This window comes from Phacochoerus africanus, chromosome 8, assembly GCF_016906955.1.
Source record: "Phacochoerus africanus isolate WHEZ1 chromosome 8, ROS_Pafr_v1, whole genome shotgun sequence".
NCBI classification, from domain to species: Eukaryota; Metazoa; Chordata; class Mammalia; order Artiodactyla; family Suidae; genus Phacochoerus; species Phacochoerus africanus.
In genome coordinates, this window is record NC_062551.1 from 158,002,821 (window position 1) to 158,026,530 (window position 23,710).

The window sequence follows — 23,710 nt, forward strand, 5'->3', positions numbered from 1 at the left end:
TTTTTTGTTTGTTTGTTTTTTTGTCTTTTGTCTTTTTAGGGCCGCACCTACAGTATATGGATGTTCCAAGGCTAGGGGTCTAATCAGAGCTGTAGCCACCGGCCTATGCCACAACCACAGCAACGCCAGATCAGAGCTGCATCTGCGACCTACACCACAGTTCACAGCAACTCTGGATCCTTAACCCACCGAACAAGGCCAGGGGTCAAACCCGCGTCCTCATGGACACTGGTCAGGTTCATTAACCACTGAGCCACGACGGGAACTCCTATAAGATAATTTTTGAAGAAGCTGTTTACAGATCAGGTTTGTAGATAACCTGGGCAAATTAGCCACTGGTGTGGCTTCTGTTAACTTGAAAGAACTCTGGCAAAAATGAGATAAGGTTAGCACTCTCTCTTTCTATACATTTTCACACTATAGATTTGATTTAGCCGAGTAACTAGTTATAGTAAGAACATGCAGTAACCCTGGGCATATCCTAATGCAGTAAAATTGTTGCCATTTAAAAATAAAGTATAAATTGATAAGTTCATTCAAAGCACCTTAGAGAAGCTGACCTTGAAGCTCAAGATATCTGTTTAGGGAAAAGAAACAAGAGAGCCTGTACCAATCTGACAAAGACGTATAAAGCTCCTTGAGTGGTCACCAAATTGCAGTAGTAAAATCTGAACCTTGAGAATGTCAACCTGAATGGAAACAGTGTACTGGGTTAAATCAGTTAAACAAAGAATTGAGATGTGCAAAACTTGAGAACCTCCATGCCGGCCTGCTTGGATCATGTTGCCTTTTTAGCACTGGGTCTGTTCTTTTGCAGAAGAAACTACTTTTCAGACCCCCAAACCTAGCCAGGTGCCTCGGCCTTCGGTGCCATCGTTAATTAAGACATCACTGTTTTCCTCAAAATTATCTACACCTGATGTTGCAAGTCCCCTGGCAACCCCGTTCGGCTCTAGTGTAGTGAATCGGATGGCTGGAATTTTTGATGTAAACACGTGCTATGGGTCACCTCAAAGTCCTCAGCTTACAAGAAGAGGGCCGAGATTATGGACTCCGGCTGCTGGTAAGGACTGTTTAGTTTCTAGAATTTGAAATGCCATAGTTGCAGAGAATCAGATAGCCGAAGGTTTCACCTTCTCGGTTTTTGTTTGTTTGCAGATCAGCAAATGACTGAATTTTCTAATCCTTCTCCATCTACCTCTGTTAGTGCTGAGGGTAAGACAGTGAGACAGCCCAGTGTGATTTATTCATGGATTCAGAATAAACGTGAACAGGTAGGATGATATGGGTATAGGATTTTATTTACATATGACATTGAGAGCATCAAGGCTTTCACTAAGTAAGCCATCGGGAATAAGTGGGACTTTTTTGGATGATTCATGTATTAAGTTGATCTGTATGAAATTGCCAGTATTTAACTGGTTTTGAGTTACAAAAAATTGCAATTTCATATGGCTTAATCTAATATAGTGCCTTTGATCTGTGAATTCTTTCACCAAAGAGATATTTATTGAGTTTTTTATATATATAGGGTGTGGTTTTAGGTACTCAAAAAACAGCAAACAAAAGCCTCTGACCTTATGTTTACATTCTAGTGAAGGAAAACAGATGAGCAAACATCCCTTTGAATATAAAGAATACACTTGGTCGTCGAGCAGCATGGGTTTGGATTGTTTATCCACTTATTCGCAGGTTCCATTAAGTAGTAAACACCCCAGTGCTACAAGGATCACAGTTGGTTGGATCCACTGATGTGGAGCCATGGATTCAGAGATGAAATTTCAACTGCAGGGGGGTCACTGTCCCTAATCCCTGAGTTTTTCCAAGGATTAACTGTACTATTAATTAAGTCTTATTTTATGTACTATTAAGAAAAAAAAATTACCATTTAAACCATGACATGCTATTGACTATAAGATGCACATGCTATGTTCAAAATATGTCTTGGAAGAAATTTGATATCTTCAGTGCTCTATAGAAACATAGAGCAGGTAAAAGAATCAGTACCTTGGGGAAGAAAATACTGTTTTACGTGGGGTGATCAGAGGAAGTTTTGTTGACGGGGTGATTCCTTTTTTTTTTTTTGCTTTTTAGTGCCGCACCCGGTGCGTATGGAAGTACCCAGGCTGGGGGGCGAATCAGAACTATAGATGCCGGCCTACATCACAGCCACAGCCAAGCTAGATCCAAGCCGTGTCTGCGGCCTACACCACAGCTCAAGGCAATGCCGGATCCCCAACCCACTGAGTGAGGCCAGAGATGAAACCCGAGTTCTCATGGATATTCGTCAGATTCGTTTCTGCTGCACCACAACAGAAATTCTCACACACGGTGATCCTTGATCAGAGACCTGGAGGGAGGGCAGGGAATAGCAAAGTACAAAGGCTTTCAGGTGGGAGTATGCTTGGCTTGTGGGAAACAGCACAGGCACTAGTGGTGGCAGGACAGAGCCAAGGGACAAGGGTAGGTGGATGGTGAGATGGAGCGGTAGTGGCACCCAGAGCATATCAGGCCCATCAGCCGTTGTAAAGACTGACGTTTTCTCTGGATGCAGGTGTGTAGCTGTTGCACAGTCTCACCCACCGGAATGACAGGAGGCAAACTTACATTTTGAAAGTGCTGCAGAATTGAGACTAGATCCTCAGAGGACAGGAGTGGAGGGAGAGGGACAGTAAACAAGCTATGGAAGTAATCTAGTAAGCGATGATGGAATCTGTGATCAGAGTGGTTGTGCGGAGACTAAACTGTGATCAAGGTCTGGGTGTCTTTTGAAGTTAGATGTATTAGGATTTGCCTTTGGTTTGACTGTGGTGTGAAAGAGTCCATGTTGATTCTAAAAATTTTTGGCCCAAGGAACTGAAATAATACAGTTGCAGTTTATTGGGTTGCATCTTACTGATGATTCTGGAAGAGGGGATTTGATAGAGGTGAGGTGTGGAAATCATGAGTTTGATTTTAAACATGTCAATTTTGAGATGCCTACTAGACAACCAAGTGAAAATAGTGAATAAGTAATTAGACATATGCTGGGAGTCTAGGGGAAAGATCCAGGCTAGAAATGGAATTTTGGCACTCATTAAAGTAGAGGCAAGTATTTAAAGCCATGAGACTTCATGAAAACTCTTGGGGAGTATAGAAGAAAAGAGATGCACAACCTGGGACCCTTTAATGACTAAAGGTCTGAGAGATGAGGAGAAATAGCATAGGAGCCCAGGTTACTGTTGAGAAAGAACCAAGCAAAGAGTGTTTCAGGGAGAAGTGAGTGTCAGATGCTGTTGGTAGTTGGCATGAGATTCAAGCTCAGAATGCCCTGAGGAGGTCATTGAGTCCTTGACGAGAGCTGTTGGGTGGAGTGTTGGGGATGAACCTCTGGCATGGGTTTAGGAGAGATCAGGAGAGGGATTGGAAGCCACAAGAAAAGCTGGCTCTTTCCAGGAGTTTTGCTATAAAGGGAACAGAGAAATGGGGTAATAGGTAGGGGGAATTGAGGGGTTAAGGAAAGGTTTATTTTTTAAGGTGGGAGAAATAGTAACATGTTTGTTGAGAGAATGATCAGTTAGTAAGAGAGGAAAGAACTGAAGACATTTTACAGAACTTCCGGGTCCCATATGGCTCTATGTGCCAGTACGTACTGCTATATCATGAATTTACTTTCAAGTCAATTGGGAATATGTAGCTTTTGGCTTAGTATTAAGAGAATCAGGGAGTTCCCATCATGGCTCATCAGAAATGAATCTGACTAGTATCCACAAGGATGCAGGTTTGATCCCTGGCCTCACTGAGTGGGTTAAGGATCCAGCATGGCTGTGGCTGTGATGTAGGCTGATGGCTACAGGTTGGATTTGACCCTGAGCCTGGCAACCTCCAGATGCCTCGGGTGCAGCCCTGAAAAGATAAATAAAAGAAAAAAAGAACCAGAAAATAATTTTCCCTATAAATGTCATCTAGTGGTAGACCACTTCATGTCTTAAGATCTTTCTTGGCAGGTGGGGGAAACATGCTCCTTTTTGGTAGCAAGAAGTTAAAAGGTCAAACAGTTGTAGAGAATTGAGAAAGAGTACGGTCTTAGAAAATATCGCCAGAACTACTAAGAGTTCCTTTTTTATTATGACAAAACTCTTAATTTGAAGGTTAGACATGTAGCTTAGATGACCTATCTTGGTTATCCAGTGTATTATTACGTGGTGTACTATAAATACTGTTCCTTCTGTGTGAAATGTGAAGTGTTTCGTTTAAGGTAATGTCAGGAAGAACCTGGAAGTTTGTAATATTATATTTGAGTAGAATTGAAAACTGTGCAAGTGTTAATTCTTCCTTTTTTTTTTTTTTCCAACTCAGATCAAGAATTTCTTATCAAAACGGGTGCTGATCATGTATTTTTTCAGTAAGGTAAGGATATGTAATTAGAGCATTGGAAATGGGGGGAGAGAGGAAACAAAATAAGAAATGAAATAGCAGATAGGATTTAACTTCTAAATATTTAGTTTGATCCTGGCAAGCCAAACAGCTTTGCATCATGCTTCACTGAATGTCTTTTTGTTTGTTTGTTTTTTAGGGCTGAACCTGCAGTTTATGGAATTCCCAGGCTAAGGGTTGAATTGGAGCTGTAGCTGCCAGCCTATGCCACAGGCACAGCAACTTGGGATCTGAGTCACGTCTGCAACCTACATCACAGCTCATGGCAGCCCCAGATCCTTAACCCACTGTGTGAGGCTAAGGATCAAACCTGCATCCTCATGGATACTAGTCAAATTCGTAACCTGCTGAGCTGCAGTGGGAACTCCTGAATATGCATTTTAACAACAGCTGCCCTAGACACACATCTTACCTCACTGCCTTCTTGTACTTAGCCTCCAGAGTCTCTTGGTTGGAGGCAACTTTGTGCTGATATGCAGCCTTTTGCTGCAAAATGAACAAATCCATGGTGATCCTTCACGACTCATTGTCTTGCTAACATCTTTGTTGCCAGTTTGGTGTTCTGAAGAGAGATGATTGGGTTAAATTATAGTTGCGAAACTTGTGTCAGATACAAGTTGTAATTCAGTCCATACACTGAGTGACTTTCCAACTTGTTGATCTGCTGCTCCAGCTGCTTGCTGTAGGAGAGTAAATCTCAATGGTAGAAGCGGAAGATTCATTCCTGTTTTTCTCTACTACAGCTGTCATGTGTTAATCCCTTCATAAGGAAAACCTTTGCCCCTGGGTAGGGGGAAAATTTTTTTGTCCTAATTACTTTAATTTGTCTTCTCTGCTGCAGATATTGCAGTATCAACTAATAGAGCACTCAGTGCCTTCAAGTGAAAGTGCGTTGGCATATGTCCCTCCTTGTATTCTCTGGGAGTCAGATGCAGGCGGGAGGAAGGATCTGAGTAACTGATAGAATGTAGACACATGTAACAAAGAATCCTTTCAAGTTCTTGAAATTGTTCTTTTCACTGTGGTGGCAAGGAAGATCCATCTAAGGAAAGAAAATTTACCCAAAGCTGTCCATTAGAGCTCTGGCAAAACGATCAGATCCTTAAGGAAAGTGTCTCATCTTCCTCAGAGAGGAAGAGGAATTGTCTGAAGTTTTATTTCAGAGCTGTGTTTCAGAAGGATAGGAAGAAAACTCATCCTTTTGTCTTGTGTATGCAATGCTCTTTTCACTTAAATTCCCTCATTTAATTTTGAAAGCATTCCTGTGAGTTTTCTTTTTGTCCTCATTTTGCAGGTAAGGACACCTGAGTCTCAGAGGCGTCAGGTAGCTAGCCTAAGGGCACGTAGCCAGTACGCAGCAGAGCAGACACTGAACAAGACCTCCCTTTTCCTTGGAAGTGAACCACTACTTTTGATTCTGATTTTGCAAGTGGATCTGTTGGGTGATAAGGAGTTGTAGACCCTGCTGTTTAATGTTGGGAAATGTCACATGTTGTACTTCTAGGCTTCATTGGGTGCATTATCAAACCTGGCCTTTACATGGGCCCATTACTGCTCCACGCCACACTCACTTGCTGTGTTAAAGAACTTTGGGTGTTTTTTCTTTGCAATATGGTTGAGGGTAGACAGTTTAAGAGAGATAATACATATTCTTAGGCAGTTCTTTTTTTTTTTTTTTTTAAAGCATTTGTAACCATTCTCTTCAGTGATATCTATACTAATCCTCTGAGGTGGATTGAACATATATAACTCTTAATTTACATGAGAAACTGAGGCAGAGAGTTAGAGACTTGGCAGGGGTCACTCAGTAAGTTGGTAGCAGAATGGTTTATTGCAGTTAAGTCATATTATGTAAGAATTTCAGGTTTGTTTTTGTTTGTTTGTTTTGTCTTTTCTAGGGCCGCATCCGAGGCATATGGAGGTTCCCAGGCTGGGGGTCTAATCGGAGCTATAGCCGCTGGCCTACGCCACAGCCACAGCAACGTGGGATCCGAGCCGCATCTGCGACCTGCACCACAGCTCATGGCAACTCCAGATCCTCAACCCACTGAGCAAGGCCAGGGATCGAATTTGCAACCTGGGTGTATTCGTTAATCATTGAGCCACGAGGGGAACTCCAGAATTTCAAGTTTTGATTCTTTTTTTTGTTTGTTTTGCCATGTCTGTGGCTTGTGGAAGTTCCGTGGCCAAGGATCAAACCTGCACAGTAGCAGTAACTCAAGCCATTGCAGCAACACCTCCAGATCTTTAACTCGCTGTGCCAGGAGCGAGTTAAAGAATTAAACTCCAGGTTTTAATTCTTGAGAGGCAGCTGTGAATTTTTTGTTTTTTTAGTTTACATAATTGATTAGACGAAATTATCATTTCAGGAGAACTTATTTAAATCTTTTTTTGTTGTATTTGTAGCACCCGGAAGCCTCCATTCAGGCTGTTTTTTCAGATGCCCAAATGCACATTTGGGCATTAGAAGGTAAGCAGTCTCAATGAACTGCAACTATGATTTATCAGTCCTGAACTTTGATCTTAATCCTTGTATTTTCAGATGCATTTTTATTTCTTTGTTTTGTGTAGGTCCTTTTTCTTAGGTACTTAGGTATATTTTAATTTGGGCCGAAGTTTTCCTTGTGGTAATATAAGTGGAAAAACTGAGCCTGGGATTCTTGCATATCTTTCCAAAAAACCTGCAATTAATAGGTTGTTTTTTAACTATCATTTTATGTTGCCATGTCATATTGAATATATTTAAATATATTCAGTTTAGCTTAAATATGAAAACCTAGTTGTTAAAGAACCATATTTTTTCATCTTACAGATACTGCCTTCTCAAGGCTCAAATGTAACTTCCTCATAGAGGCCTTGGCTGACCACTCTGTGAAAAGTATCCTCACACCTGTCCCTCTGTCGCCTTGTCAGGCTTTGTTTTCTTAGCACTTACCACTACCAAACACAGTTGTTTTTTTGGCTGAGCTAGCGGCATGTGGAAGTTACTGGGCCAGGGATCGAACCCATGCCACAGCAGCAATCAAAGTTGTTGCAGTGACCATGCCAGATCCTTAACCCACTGCACCACAAGAGAACGCCATCAAACAATAATATTTGAAAATTCTTTTTCCTACTAGAACACAAGGCAGAGGCCGTCATCTTATTTAAGACCTCTGTAGTTGAGCACCTTTTCAACGCCACCTCCAGTCTTTTGCCTATTTTTCTATTGTATCATTCCCTCTTTTATTTCTAAGCTTTTTTAACATATTCAGAATATTAATCCTTTTTCAGATGGATGTATTGCCAGTAGATTTTCCTAATTTTGATTGACTTTTAACTTTTTTCTTCTTTTCCCTTTGAGGTCTGTCTCACTTAGTAGCAGCGTCATTTACAGAAGATAGATTTGGAGTTGTCCAGACGACACTACCAGCCATTCTCAATACTTTGTTGACGCTGCAAGAGGTAGGCAATGTGTGGGTTGGGTGGAGGTGGAGGTCGTGTCCCCTCCCCCTCCTCAGCCTTTCTGTGTATTTCTCATATGTCACACTGAATAATAAAACCTATGTTGGAAGTCAAAATAATGGTGCTGTTCTCACTCTTGGAAAATGTCATGTAAGACTAGGATGATAAACTTTTAGTTCATTTATAAATAATATTTTTATTGTAATAAAAAGAAAGGATAGGAGTTCCCGTTGTGGCTCAGTGATTAACGAACCCCACTAGGAACCATGAGGTTTCAGGTTCCATCTCTGGCCTTGCTCAGTGGGTTAAGGGTCTGGCGTTACTGTGAGCGGTGGTGTAGGTTGCAGGCGCAGCTTAGATCCCATGTTGCTGTGGCTCTGGCGTAGGCCTGCAGCTACAGCTCTGATTAGACCCCTAGCCTGGGAACCTCCATATGCCGCAGGAGTGGCCCTAGAAAAGGCAAAAAGACAAAAAATAATAATAATAATAATAAATGAAAAGAAAGGATTATTTAAACCTGTAGTATGTACCTCTGATGTTAATTAGATTATTTTGGATAGTTGAATTCTGTTCGGTGTAAGTTTGCATCCTTACACAGCCTGTACCTACAGAAAATGACCTATAATTAAATTACCCATGCAGATAAGAAATTACCTATTGGCCAGAGGCTTAAGAAGATAGAGCTGGGGCCAGTGGATTCCTGCTACCAGACTAGGTGCCTAGTTTTAAGCTAACAGGTGTTTTTAGTTCTAGACTTGAAGAAAAATAAAACATATGCTTCTTGTTTTCCAATAGGCTGCCTTTTCCAACTTCATGTTGGGTGATATATTTTATGCTACCTTGTAATCGTTGTGTGTCAGATGAGGAATATAAACACTGAGGGCTAGAAGCATTTAGAGGTGGGGGCTTGGGTGTAGAGTAGGTTTTCTGGAGGAAAAAAGTTATTGAACTAGGCTTGAAGGATAGCAATTGATACATCTTTTGGTCTTAGGAAGCAATTTAAGATAAGCAGCGAAAATAGGCTTCATGCTTACTTTCTTCAAATCCCAGTTCATTTTAGCTCTTAGAAAGCCTTACCCATCAAAAGCAGGGATTTTTTTCCCCCCACTTTGAGACGTCTTTGTGCTCACTTTCTCATGTCTGTTATTTAAGACGTGTATATGCACTTGGATAGTTTAATTATTTGTGTTCAGGCTACCTTTTTCTAAAGAAATAATTTCCGGAGTTCCCATTGAGGCTTAGCGGAAATGAATCCAACTAGGAACCATGAGTTTGCGGTTCAATCCCTGGCCTCGCTCAATGGGTTAAGGATCCAGTGTTGCCGTGAGCTGTGGTGTAGGTCGCAGATGTAGCTTGGGTCCTGTGTTGCTGTGGCATAGGCTGGCAGCTGTATCTCAGATTAGCCCCTAGCCTGGGAGCCTCCATATGCCACGGGTGCAGCCCTAAAGAGCAAAAAAAAAAAAAAAAAGAAAGAAAAATAATTTCCTACTCTTTCCCCACAAACTTCTTATATTTGACTTGTCTAACTGCACAATAGGGTAACCATGATTGGGGCGTATCTTTGGTACTCATAGCATAGTTTGTTTTTTACCACTCTGGCTGTGTGGTTTGAAAGAAAACAATAGTACAATGCTCCATAGTCTACAGAGCGATTTCATATCATTATTTTTGAACCTCAGAACTATCTTGTGAAATAAGATGGAAGTGTGTTGGCCCTGTCTCACCTGTGCCAGAGGCTTGGTGGGACAGTGATTTACCTCAGGTTTCACATAGAAGTCTGTAAGTAGCGGAGCTGGAACTTGAACCTGAGCTGATTGCAGGGCATTAGCAGTGTAGCAGATCCCAGGGAAAGCTGCAGATCCACATCTCTTATTTCTTCTGTTTATCTACCACCTCCTACTGGGTTGGTTGGTTGGTTTGTTTTTTGGCCACACCTGTGGCATGTGGAAGTTCCTGGGCCGGGGATCGAATCTTTGCCACAGCATCCACCTGAGTTGCTGCGGTGACAGTTCTGGATCCTTAACCCACTGAGCCACCCTCCCTGGGTTTTAATTTTGACATAAGGTTCTCTGCAGAGAGAATGTCTCTACCCTTAGTGCTGTGGCTTTCAAACTTTTTAGACCATGACCTGTAGTAAGTACATTTACATTAGACTTGGAATATAGAGATGTGTGTGTGTGTGTGTACAGAACCGAAAGAGTCTTACAACAGCTTATGCCTTTCTTTTAAAACTTTTTAAATTTGTGTTTTAGTGGAGTAGAGTTGATTTACAATGTTGTATTAGCTTCGGGTTAACAGCAAAGTGAATCATTTGTACGTTTAGGAACATGCGTTGTTTTTTCCCATATAGGTTATTGCAGAAATTGAGTCATGTTCCCTGTGCACTAAAGTAGGTGCTTGTTCTCTGTTGGATACGCAGCAGTGTGTGTGTGTTAATCCCATCCTCCCATTTGTTCCTCCTCAACCAGTTTCCCCTTTGGTAACCCTAAGTTTGATTTTGAAATCTTGTGAGTTTTTTTCTGTTTTATAAATATGTTCTTTTGAATAATTTTTATTGGATTCCACATACAAGTGATATATTTGTCTTTGGCTTTCTTCACTTAATGTGAGAGTCTCTGGTTCCATCCAGGTTACTGCAGATGGCGTTATTTTGCTCTTTTTAATGGCTGAATAATAATCTGTGGTATATGTGTGACATCTTCTTTATCCAGTCCTCTGCAGATAGACATTTCGGGTGTTACTACGTCTTCGATTTAATTCTGCAAGATACATGGTAGCCTCAGTGATTGTATTACTAACACCACCATCAGTGTTTTGTTTACTGAAAACAGTTCAAGATTTTTTTGGACTGTTTTAATCCCTTGAAAACATCCCATTAGGATGTAAAGTCAAGCTGGTTGTGTTCCAGAGTCGTGTGAAAGGAGTCCTCTTGATACAGTTTTGTTAACTCCGTATACAGTGAGATTGACTTCTTTTATCATGATTTTTAGGGTTTGCTTCTTAATATTTTATTTTGTTTTATAAAAATGCAAAATATTTACATCCTTCTAAGAGAAAACCTGCAAAATAAGGTATTTGCAGATAGGTCCAGCTCCTATTCTTTTTTTTTTTTTTTTGGTCTTTTTTGTTGTTGTTGTTGCTATTTCTTGGGCCGCTCCCGAGGCACATGGAGGGTCCCAGCCTAGGGGTTGAATTGGAGCGGTAGCCACCGGCCTACGCCAGAGCCACAGCAACGCGGGATCCAAGCCGCGTCTGCAACCTACACCACAGCTCACGGCAACGCCGGATCGTTAAGCCACTGAGCAAGGGCAGGGACCGAACCCGCAACCTCATGGTTCCTAGTCGGATTCGTTAACCACTGCGCCACGATGGGAACTCCCCAGCTCCTATTCTTTTCCCTGCTGCTGGTTCACCCCTTTCCCATAGGCAGAACTTAGAAAAATGATAGAACAGTGCTTACCTTTTATTATTGCTATGCAGTCTAATGTTTTTCATTATGTTTCATTTTCTCAAATTGCTGGCTGAAACTGAATTGATGATTTCATAAAGATAACACTGGTCTACAGGTATTCTGTACCCAAATTACTTTCTTTTGACCTTTCCATCATCAAAATTCCTAATCCTTCATAGTTGATTATGAGTAGGTTTGAGAAAGAAAGCAATCTGTTTATTTGGTTAGTGTCATTCCTACCTTTGATGAGGGAGGTAAGAATTATAATTTATTTTGAAACTGAGGAGTTAGATGGAGAGTACTGGGAGGCAGAGTACCAAAGAGGCAGAGGCGTATTTTTGAGAGTTGGGAAGAGGCAAATGGAACAACAGATAACAAGACCAGTGACTTGGTGCTTAGCTTCTGAGTATGAAAATCCCTTCTTGAGTGAGACTTGGGGCATCTGTTCTCCTAGGCTACATCACAGTCGGCCTTTCGATCACTCTCTGCAGTCATCAGATTTTGCAAACTGCCTGGTGGTCTTCCCCACCCCATAACCAGAGGTTGGTTGTGATGAGTGACCCAGTGTCCACATGAATATTTGTCCCACACCTTGGCTGCACAGTTCTTTGGCTTCCTCCTCTCCGCTCCTCTTTTGCATACCCCTCGGTCTCAACCTGTGACTGTCATCCAGGCCTCACCATCCCATGAATGCCCACCTTTAAAACTCCAGGGTTCTGCCACCTAAGCTGGACCTTAAATGTTCATGTACCAAAGATTCCTTTGGCAGTTTGATGAAGCTCATGGACTTTTTCCCAGAATAATGTTCTCAATATGTTAACATAAAGTCCTTAGGATTAGAGAGGAAATCAGGTTAGAATATAATTATGAAAGTATTGAATTTGTGGCATAGTAATATGTGTGTTTTATTTGCTTTTTAGTTTTATCGGACTGTAGTTGATTTACATTATTGTATTAGTTTCAGGTATACAGCAAAAGGAATCAGTTATACAGATACGTATATCATTCCTTTTCCCATAGAGGATTTTACAGATGATTGAGTAGACCTCCCTGTCTATACCGTAGGTCCTTGTTAGTTTTCTGTTTCATAAATAGTAATGTGTTTGTGTTAATCTCATTTTCCTAATTTATTCCCACCCCCCCACAGTTTCCTCTTTGGTAAGTGTGATTTCAAAATCTGTGAGTTTGTTTCTGTTTTATAAATAAGTGTTTCTGTTTCACTTTTTATTAGATTCCACATATAAGTAATATCATGAGTAATATGTGCTTTTAAATGAGTGCGTTAATAACAAGATGTAGACAGAGGATGTGAGAAACCTCTGGGTGAGGGGAAAATATAACAGGATTTATCGGGGAGTTTGATAACGCCTGATTTTAAAGTGATAAGATAAATGGTGTTTTAAGTTAACTGCACTAGTAATGTGATAAGAAAATACTGGTGGTTCCCGTTGCTGACAAAGTCATGGAAACTGCTAATGCTGTTGTGATTTACTGCCTTGTATTTGAAAGAAATGCTAAATTTTAATTAGAGCGTAGTGAAGATAAACATGTGATTTTTATTCCAAAGTTCCTGCTCTCTGAATTCCTCTGGTACATCTGAAGGCCCATTAAAGACCCCTCCAGACACAGCCTCTTGGGCTCTTGGTTCCTCTGTGCACTTTCTGTCCTTGCCAATGTTTTGACTTCCTTTGTCTTTCGCCTCCCTCCCAGCTACATACGTGTCTTTCCCGGTCTGGCTCAGACCTTCTCATCATCAGTCAGCTCAATCGTCTTAGCAATAATTCCTTCCACGCCTTTTCACCCCATCCTCACTTGCACCTATGTGGCGAAACTCTAAGGGGTCAATCCCTTATCAACAACCCATCCATCCCTCCTGCTTCAGCTTTACTTCAGGCCCTTGGCATTCCTGACTTGAATTACTGCTGTGTGGCCTTCTGCCCCTGCTGACTCTTTTTTTTTTTGTCTTTTCTCTTCCGTGCCATACGGAGGTTCCCAGGCTAGGGGTCTAATTGGAGCTGTAGCTGCCGGCCTACGCCAGAGCCACAGCAACACCAGATCCGAGCCACGTCTGTGACCTACACCTACACCACAGCTCACGGCAGCGCCGGATCCTCAACCCACTGAGCGAGGCCAGGGATCGAACCCGCACCCTCATGGTTCCTAGTCAGATTGGTTTCCGCTGCACCACGACAGGAACTCCTGCCCCTGCTAACTCTTAACGGGGCTCCTTCTTTCTGTCTTTTGCCACTCTCCTGTTGTTTCCATGAGCCCTCTACGCTAATAATCACCGTGGACTCTTCCCTTTTCCCTTCAAATATATTTTATTTTCTTAACCTAACTCTGTGTCCGTGGTGCCTCTTCTTTCCTTCTTTGCCTAGAACGCATTTTTCACCTTTTCTCTCCTCGGCCTTGTCATCCCCATTTCATCACTTTATTACACTGCGTTGTAATTGCTTACTTTTGTTGTCCCTATTAGAGGCAAGGACTGTGTCTCATCTCCATATTCCCAGCATCTGATATGCTCCCTGGCAGATGACAGGCACTTATTAAGTGCTTATTGGATGACTGCTGGATTGCTTCTTGATTGGTTTGGTGCATGAAGGATTCTGTTCCGGGGCCTAAATTGAGTGACAATTTTGATGTAATGGATTAATTATAATAGCCCCAAAGCCTTTCATTTTGAGAGGCGGGACGTGATGTGACTCATGGGAGCCCTGGAGTGTGTTTTTGGTTTTACGTTCTTTGATGTCGGAGGGACACTTGCTCTCTTAATGAGGAGAGTGAGTTCTGAGTATCTCCGTAATTTAAGGCAAGTTATAAAATACAGGCTTCTGGATGTTACTGAGGAACAATCGTAGGGAACGGTTCCCTTCTTTTGTTTTACTTTTCAGTCAGTAACATCAGCCATTTCACTGTGAATCGTTAAAGACAAAGTATGAAAGGAAAGGGGGGGAGTCTTTCTCTCTCCAAATGCCTCAAGGGGCGAGGAGCGGAGGGTGGATGTTCTCAGGAGCGCCAAGCCAGCCTGCGAGATCGCAGTGAGTGCGGCGGCTTCACAAGTCCGCACGTACACTGCTGTCATCCCTATTGGGATGAATGTTTGACATTTGTAGCTACTTTGCAAAGATTTCTACATGCTAATTTGGTTCATTAAAATATAGGTTCATTTGAAACGTGACTGAATTCGTGGTGATTACTTCCTCCATTAGTGGATGGAGAACAACTACTATCCTTTGGGGGAGGGGGGGAGGCCTTTAAAAGGGTCCTTATGTGCCAACTATCCTTTGGGATGTGAGTGTGTGTGTGTAGGTCTTTAAAAGGGTCCTTACGTGCCAGAAGATGGGGACTAAAATGGTAGAGTGATTTTTTTTTTTTAAATCAAAAAAATGTTTTTAATTGTGGCAAAATATACATAACATAAAAGTTACCATTTTAGCCGTCTTTTAGTGTACAGTTCTGTGTCATCAAGTACAGGCACAGTGGTTCTATAACCACCAACCACCATCCAGCTCCAGAACATTTTCTTTTCTCTCTTTTTTTTTCTCTTTAGGGCCGCCCCTGTGGCATATGGAGGTTCATAGGCTAAGGGTTGCATCAGAGCTGTGGCTGCCGGCCTGCACCACAGCCACAGCAATGCAGGATCCAAGCTGCATCTGTGACCTACACCACAGCTCACGGCAGTGCCAGATCCTTAACCCAGGCCAGGGATTGAACCTGCATCCTCACGGGTGCTAGTCAGATTTGTTAACCACTGAGCCACAATGGGAACTCCTCCAGAACATTTTCATTTTTAAAAATATGTTTTAAAATTCTCAGAAAGCCTTCTGGTCCTTGAAAAGTCAGTGTCTCCTTGATGCACGGTATCAACTCTATTATATTTTCTGCCTTATCACCTGAAGGTGAAATGTTGATATACCTGGAATATCGAAGTTGACCTTTATGCCATTCACAGTTGATTCATCCAGTAGAGGTTAATTATCAAACTGTTAACCATGTGCTAAGATCCAGAGAAAAGACAGACATGATTCCTGTCCTCCAGGAGCTTACAGACTATAAAACAAAATCATACAAATAAGAAACTACAATTGTCATAAATGCCATAGTGTACGAAAGTGCAGTATGATCGGAGAAGATAAAAGGGTGAATCTAAGCTGGTCTTGTGAATAGGTGATTGAAAGGAAGGGTGTGAAGGCTCTAGACTTCCCTGAGGAAGTAATGAAGTCAGAAGGAAGAGAGGAGTTCTCCAAAAGATAAACTCTTTGTTTAATTTTGTAGCAATCTCATAAAGTTAGAATAAGGTTTATTTTTCATAACTGAGCCTTTCTCAAAAAGACATACTATCTATAGGTATGACTTATTTAAGATTATGCCATATGGGAATTCCTGCGGTGGCTCAGTGGTAATGAATCCGACTGGTATCTATGAGGATGTGGGTGCAGTCCATGGCCTCGCTCAGTGGGTTAAGGATCCAGTGTTGCCATGAGCTGTGGTGTAGGTTGCAAATGCAGTTTGGATCCCACATTGCTGTGGCTGTGGTGTAGGCCGGCAGCTGCACCTCCATTTCTCCCCCTAGTCTGGGAACTTCTATCTGCTGCAAGTGTGGCCCTAAAAAGAAAAAGAAAAAAAAAAGGAAAAAATTATGCCCTATAAATGGTTGAGTGAATTTGAAAACCAGGCTTTCAGACTTCAAGTCCTTTGCTTTCCACCACATCAGATTACCTCTGTGAGGGCTTGGCAGGGGCATTTCTTTCTTTCTTTTTTTTTTTTTTGTCTTTTTGTCTTTTGTCTGTTGTTGTTGTTGTTGTTGTTGCTATTTCTTGGGCCGCTCCCGCGGCATATGGAGGTTCCCAGGCTAGGGGTCTAATCGGAGCTGTAGCCACCAGCCTACGCCAGAGCCACAGCAACGCGGGATCCGAGCCGCGTCTGCAACCTACACCACAGCTCACGGCAACGCCGGATCGTTAAGCCACTGAGCAAGGGCAGGGACCGAACCCGCAACCTCATGGTTCCTAGTCGGATTCGTTAACCACTGCGCCACGACGGGAACTCTGGGCATGCATTTCTTATCCTCCTCCAGGTAGAAACGGCAGCATGTCAGAAGGGCCGCAGTGTGAGATCTAGAGCCAGGTCTACCTGTGTCGAAGTCCCAGCTCTTATTACTTCTTAGCTGTGCAGCTTTGGAAGAGAAATTTACCATATTTCATTGAATCTAAGATGCTGTCAATTAGAAGATACATCTCCACTGCAGGAATTATGAAATGGGGGCGGGGGAGTGTCATATATAACCAGTAAATATGGTAATCTCTAAACAGCAGTTTCTGTAAATGGAAAATGGGGGTAATGATAATAGTACTTACCTCATAGGGTGGTGAAGAATGAATGAGATCATCTCTGTAAAGCACTTGGGGCGCCAAGCCCATGTTAAGTGCTCGGCAAATGTTAGCTCTTATTACCTTGTTGTCAGTACTACCATGTTGTATGACAGAATTATTACATTGTTCAGGAGAAAAGAACTTTAAAGATTAAAAAAAGAGTATTGCTGTCAATAGTAAGCAAGTAGTCTAGGTGACTATCAGACAGATGCCCAGGCTCCGCTACATTCTGAGGAACTGAGGGCAGTTTATTAAAGTTTTCTGAGATCAGTGTTTTCATCTTTAAAGTGGAATTACTATCTTGCAGTGATATTATGAGGGTTAGAGATGACGTCTGTCGAATCTTAAATGACAGGTGTTAGAGATGCAGTAGATAGCAGGTGCTGTTATTATTAAAACTTTTAGTTAAACGAAATGAAACAAGTGGTTATCATGTATGGCTTGGTAGGTGAATTAGTTTATTATTTAAATGAGATGATGATATCTATAACCCGGTTAACTGAGTTATTGGCACACAATAACTGAAGTCAATAAATTTAGCTCTCCAGTCTGGAATGACAGTAGCACTCAGATTGGAAAACAGCGCTATAGTCATGATTTCCGTAACAAAATCTGCTCTTAGCCTTAGCATTTGTTTGCGATTCTGGCTTTAGTGGAGTAAACCTTTTTTCTTTTTTAAACTAGGTTATAAGTAGGATCCCTGAGACCAGGGATTTTCAAAGCTCTGCACAGTGGACCTTTAGATAAATATTAGGGGAAAAGCACCTGACGTTTTCTCTTTCTATGGCTTTTGTGCATATACTACTGCTTATAAATATAAATGGGCAAAAAGCGCCCAGTCTGTGGTGCGGCTTCTGTTTGGTCTTCTGTTAGGGCCAAGGTGCGGCCTTCATGGAATTTTTTGTTTTCCCTGAAGAGTGTTGTTCAGTGGTGTGTAGTACTCACTCCTACTCTTTTCGTTGTCTGGGATGACTCTTAACGAGATAGGCAAGATCCCAGTTGTATGATCTGAGTCTTCAGGGCTGGGCAGGAACCCTGGGTAGCACGTAAAATGAGTGCTCAATAGATACGGGTTTAATCTCACAGCTGATTAAGTACATACTTAGTTCTCCTAACCAGGGGGCACATCGTTAAATGCTGTAAACCAGTATTTCCTCGATTTCAGTTATCATATACTACCCTCCTAGTTTTTGCATAACTGTTCATTATTATCATACGCTTGTTGTAATTTTAGTGGTATTTATATGCCACCTAAATGAACCATTATTTACTTAGTGTTTTAATATTTACTTAAAAGGAAACTTTGTGTTTTAAGTTAAATTTATTTAAAAGGAAACTTTGTGTCACTATTATAAAAGGAAAACTAGTTTGATTTGCTAGAAGTAGAATATAGGCCCCTTATCTCAAACCCTAGGATGTATTTAAAAACTTCGGTTTTTTTGGATTTTTCAAAATGTAATGTGGTATTCATAGCACACATTATGTAACACTCCTATTGCTATTCAAGGTGGCATCTCCTTAATCAGATATATTAATACTTTTCTCCAATGAAATATATGAATATTCTTATTAAGTGGGATAAAGATTATAAATAGCCTGTGTTAGCCCAGGTCAAGTTTTACCGCCAGATCAGGGCTTTTTGGATTTCAGTACTGAGAATAAGACAGTGAAAATGAGAAAAGACAATAGGGTTACGCTCTAGCTGTGCATTGTTTGTTGAAGTCCCTGAACCTCAAGTCTGCTTACAGTTGTTATGAAAGGAGGTTAGAGAGGATTAGAGATATGTTAAGGACACATTAGCTCCAAACTGAGATTTTTTTTTTTCCCCAGTGTAGTTTTTATACCATTAGAGTCTTTTGGGTCCAGTTTAATTTTTGCATTTGTTTTTTGAGCTATTCCAGTTGTTTGTAAGGATAAATATTTTATGGCTTTTATTCTTTCTTAGAGGTCTTTCAAAGAATGAAGAGAAAATGATCAAACAAAATTCATTCTTTTAGGAGTTCCCTGGTGACCTAGTGCATATCTGGCATTGTCGCTGCTGTGGCTTGAGTCAGAAGTTCCTGGCCCGGGAACTTCTGCATGCCGTGACTGCTCACCGCCTCCCCCCCCCCCAAAATTCATTATTTTACAATTAACTTTTAGACTGTTTTAAAATCTAAGATGTTGGAATTCCCGTCGTGGCTCAGCGGTTATCGAACCCGACTATCAGCCATGAGGATTCAGGTTCAATTCCTGGCCTTGTTCAGTGGGTTAAGCATCTGGTATTGCAGTGAGCTGTGGTGTAGATCGCAGATGAGGCTCGGATCTGGCTTTGCTGTGGCTGCGGTACAGGCCAGTGGCTATAGCTTCAATTGGACCCCTAGCCTGGGAAACTCCATATGCCTCGAGTGCAGCCCTAAAAAAAAGAGACTAAAATCTAAGATGTATTATGGAGTCGTAGTGATTTTACATTTCCAGTATCTTGAAACAATTTGCTATTTGATTGTCCTAGGAATTATTTCAGCTATAATAACATCAGTTATTCCAGTTGTGGTAAAAAGACCAATAAGAAAATAGAAGAATGATGAAATCATATAGTATTACATTAACTTTCAAGAAGAGGTATATAAGTAGTCTGAACACACATAATTTGGTTTTTAGGGCCATACTCATGGCATATAAAAGTTCCCAGGCTAGGGGTCAAATTGGAGCCACAGCTATTGGCCTAGGCCACAGCCACAGCAACGTGGGATCCGAGCTGTGTCTGTGATCTACTCCACAGCTCACAGCAAAGGCGGATCCCTGACCCACTGAGTGAGGCCAGGGATCAAACCCGCATCCTCAGGGATACTAGTCGGATTCATTTCTGCTGCACCACAACGGGAATGCCCAGCTTTTATAATTTTATAAAGCTTTCCTTAAATTCAGTTGTTAATTCATATATTAAAAAATGTCCACCCCATGATTGTAAAAGGAAGAAAATTGCCAATATGTTAAATAATTATATTAGATAAATCAGAAGATAAATGCAAAGAGGCAGGACTATAGACCAGCTCTGTTCTGTGGGAAAATAATAGCATCCACATGTGTGATTTTACATTTTCTAGTAGTTACATTAGAAAAACAAACCAAGTGGAGTTCCCATTGTGGCTCAGCGGTGACAAACCTGGCTAGTATCCACGAGGTTGCGGGTTCTATCCCTGGCCTCACTCCGTGGGTTAAGGATCTATCTTAAGGATCCGGCATTGCTGTGAGCTGTGGTGTAGGTCGCAGACGTGGCTTGAATCCCATGTTGCTGAATCCCAACAGCTGCAGCTCTGACTCAGCCCCTAGCCTGGGAACTTCCATATGCCGGGAGTGCAGCCCTAAAAAGAAAAACAAAACAAAACCAAGCAACCAACCAAGTCAGGTAAATGTTAAAGATAGTTTTTATTTTAACTCAGTGTATCTAAAGTAGTATGGTTTTATCATGTGTTTAATTGATAAAATTATTAATGACATATTTTATATTTTTTATACTAAGTCTTCAAAATCTGCTGTGTATTTTTCACGTACAGTATATATCTCAGTTCAGATGTGCAACATTCCAACTGCCAATGGCTACATATGTCTTATACCGTATTGTACACTGCACCACAGCTCTAGACTTTAATGATGATGGTGAAATTGGTCATATGAGAGGAATTTCAGACTGTGAATCTTCAGATAACAGTATTCTAGATATACTCTCTCAGATGCAAGAATTGACAGAACAATGAATTTTTAAGGAGAAAAAGGCAATGTATGAGATATTCTCATCTACTAAGTCATTCAACAGGAAGGGCTCTGTCCCACAATATTGTATACTAAGAACCTAAATCATCCCATTTTGCTAATAGTACATATAACAATATTCTTTCACCTTCTATGCTATTTGTACACCGAAGTTTACTTTATATGGTTCATAAGTGGACACGTGCTGATGGCATACAAATGTGTATTCAAAGGCAAGTGGAAGGAAATGATGTTGAAACGAAAAAAGTCACATACAATAAAAAGTTGCTGTATTTGATCATTTCACTTCATCTTTATAAACCTAAGAATGAAAATGTTTTGCACAGTTAGGGTCCAAAGAAAGTGGCTGAACTCTTCAACAGAATTAAGAACTGTCAAAAGTTTTAAAAAATGTATTTTTGATGGCACAGATGTATGAGAAGGAACCAGAAGTAATGATAAGCTAGAACCTGTTGGAGATGTATTTTCAATATGAAATCAAAATTGTAAGATGGATATGTTCCAGATTCATTCATGATAACTGACAAGCAGCTAGTTGCAGTCAAAAGACGTATTTCAGAATCTGGAAAACATGCTTATAATCTTTTTTAAATTTCTATATCGTTATTTTACATTATTATGTCATTCTTCTGTAAATTTTTTGTAAAAAGACTGAACTATAGAAAAAGGGTCCATTGGACCCAGGTGTAAATGATGATGGCGATTTTTCCTGATATACTGAGGGTTTATTAGAAGGTTTGCAAGAAAATTGAAAAAGAAGAAACTTTTCTGTTATGATTCAGTGTTATTTAATATTGCTTAAGTATGTCACTAAATTCCATCTCCCATACTGCCTGAAATTTTCTCAAGTATATCTCAGTCCTGGGAAACACACTCACAAGTTACTGTTGAAAGAAAAAATGATTGGACTTGCAGTTATGATGGCACACTGAACGCATGTATCATGTCTTGTTCCTTCCCCTAAACTCTGCTAAACTACAGTAAAAAGGAATTTTTAAAAGACATAAATCCATAAGTAGGAAAGGAGACAACAGCAACAAAGTGTTCAGAGCTGGAGAGCAGATGGTTGAGATAACGAGGCAGATTCCAGAGGCCAATCTGAAGTTGGTAAGGGGCAAGCACCAATGACTCTAGGACCAAAGGTGCAGGGACAGGTGTCAAAACAAGATTTGGGTGAGAGTTGTTTGAAAACCAATTAGATCCCTAGATTCTTCGAGGTGGTGCTTCTCCCTCATTCCAGCAGAAGTCGAGCTTTATCTTCTAGAGTGAGTAGAACGTGGGGTCCTTGGACAGGGAGGCTGACAGTTTTGGGTGCTCTGCTAAAAGCATAGTGATGTGCTTGGTAGATCTGTTCCCCACTTGGCTCCCCTGAGCACTGGGGACCAGGCCCTGCAGAGAGGCTACTGGAAGACTCTTCTTGAATGACTCTGATCAGATCAAGAAGAAAGACTTAAAGTTACTGAGTTCAGTGCTCACCCCAGGAAGGTCCACGCAGATCACCTATCGTGAATCCTGTTGTCGGTCATCTCCAGTCACGTCCCCAGAGCCTTGTCAGTTACCTCCAGTTGTGTACACGGAGCTTTCGGTCAGCTCTTTAGGAGGTCCACTCTTAGTAAGGAGCCAGGGAATCACTAGATTTTTGAGGAAAGTCTCCAGTACAGAAGATAGAGACCAAAGAACCAAAGTGGGGAAAAGTAGTAGCTCAGAAGAAACTATAAAACAAACAAAGATTGCAAAACAGCAGAAATCATCAAAATCCTGAGAAGAAAGAGGGTATTACATTCTTGAAACAAAAATAGGATGCTGAAATAAAAAGTAAAAAGGGGGAGTTCCCGTTGTGGCACAGCAGAAACTAACCTGACTAGGAACCATGAGGTTGCGGGTTTGATCCGTGGTCTCGCTCAGTGTGTTAAGGATCTGGCATTGCCACAAGCTGTGGTGTAGGTCGAGGACGCTGCTCAGATCTGGCGTTGCTGTGGCTGTGGAGCAGGCCGGCAGCTACAGCTCCCATTAGACCCCTGGCCTGGGAACCTCCATGTGCCGCAACTATGACCCTAAAAAAAGACAAAAAAAAAGAGATCCCCCCCAAAAAAGTAAAAAGGATCACTCAAATGACATTAAAGAGCTCTTGAAATTAAAAACATGATAGCAGAAATGATTTTAACTTTTTTAAAATTTTAACTTCAGTTTTAAGTACTTTTGGTAGTTACATCCGTAGCTACAAATAATAGGCTTACTTCTTTGCATTTTAGACATTAGCCTTGCTGGGGTAGATTAACACACTTCTCACTTTCCTTCTCCCTCCTCTTAATATAGTTATATCATTTTAAAATATAATATTTATCTTTGACCTTTAAAAGTTAACCTTAAGTCTCTTATATTTTCAGGTGTAAATAAATTGTTCACTTGTGAATTCTCTCTCACCCGCCTGTTCTTGCTCATAGATGCTTTATCATCTAGAATCGAAAAGGAGGATAAACTAGTTTAGTAAATAAGCTTATTTATGTAAAGCATAAAGTTTTGGTCTTTTGGGGGCTGAGATTTATAATAAATCTGTCATACAACATAAGCAGTAGGGCATCTGTGTTTCACGTCTCCATTTTGCATTTTCAAAAGGCTGTTTTAGAGGACAAGTCTGGACGTTTTTCTAACTTCTTTTTAGAGGACAAGTCTGGATGTTTTTCTGGTAACTGCTGAAGTGACTGGACCTCTACTGCACTGTTTTTCTACTGCACTGCAGTGGACTGTGACCCAAAATAAATATTTTATTACATATTTGTGTGTGTGTGCCTCTGTATCTGTCTGTCTGAAATGAGATCTCCTTAATGCTCTGGTGTAAGTTGACTTTTCTGATAGTCTGAACTAATAATGTCTTTTCTTTCCTTCTTGATTTAGGCAGTTGACAAGTACTTCAAGCTTCCTCATGCTTCCAGTAAACCACCGCGGATTTCAGGAAGCCTGGTGGACACTTCCTATAAAACATTAAGGTTTGCCTTTAGAGCATCACTGAAAACTGCCATCTATCGAATAACTACGACATTCGGTGAACATCTAAAGTAAGTTTACCTGTTATTGTTCCATGATAATTTACTTTTGGGAAATTAGTAAGAGAAACGGGTAGAAGAATTATAAAGGCTCACAAGTTGAAAGCATTCTTTTGGGACCTTCATGATTTCTGTTGGGAATGAACAGTTTAGATTTAGATTTAATATGTACATTTTAAAATGTTGGCCTGTAAGCTTTGGGGCCTTCATTCACATGGATAAAATAAAAA

At 41.0% G+C, this 23,710-nt stretch overlaps 1 protein-coding gene across 1 annotated transcript in view; it reads left to right on the top strand.

Annotated features, from left to right (window-relative positions):
- Positions 1-23,710, top strand: part of NDC1 (NDC1 transmembrane nucleoporin) — a 53,001-nt gene that overhangs the window by 25,067 nt on the left and 4,224 nt on the right. Inside the window, exons 12-17 of the mRNA XM_047789042.1 lie at positions 818-1,063; positions 1,159-1,274; positions 4,339-4,389; positions 6,823-6,886; positions 7,760-7,860; positions 23,332-23,492. Coding sequence (XP_047644998.1) covers positions 818-1,063; positions 1,159-1,274; positions 4,339-4,389; positions 6,823-6,886; positions 7,760-7,860; positions 23,332-23,492 — 739 coding nt within the window. The remainder of the gene's footprint in view (positions 1-817; positions 1,064-1,158; positions 1,275-4,338; positions 4,390-6,822; positions 6,887-7,759; positions 7,861-23,331; positions 23,493-23,710) is intronic.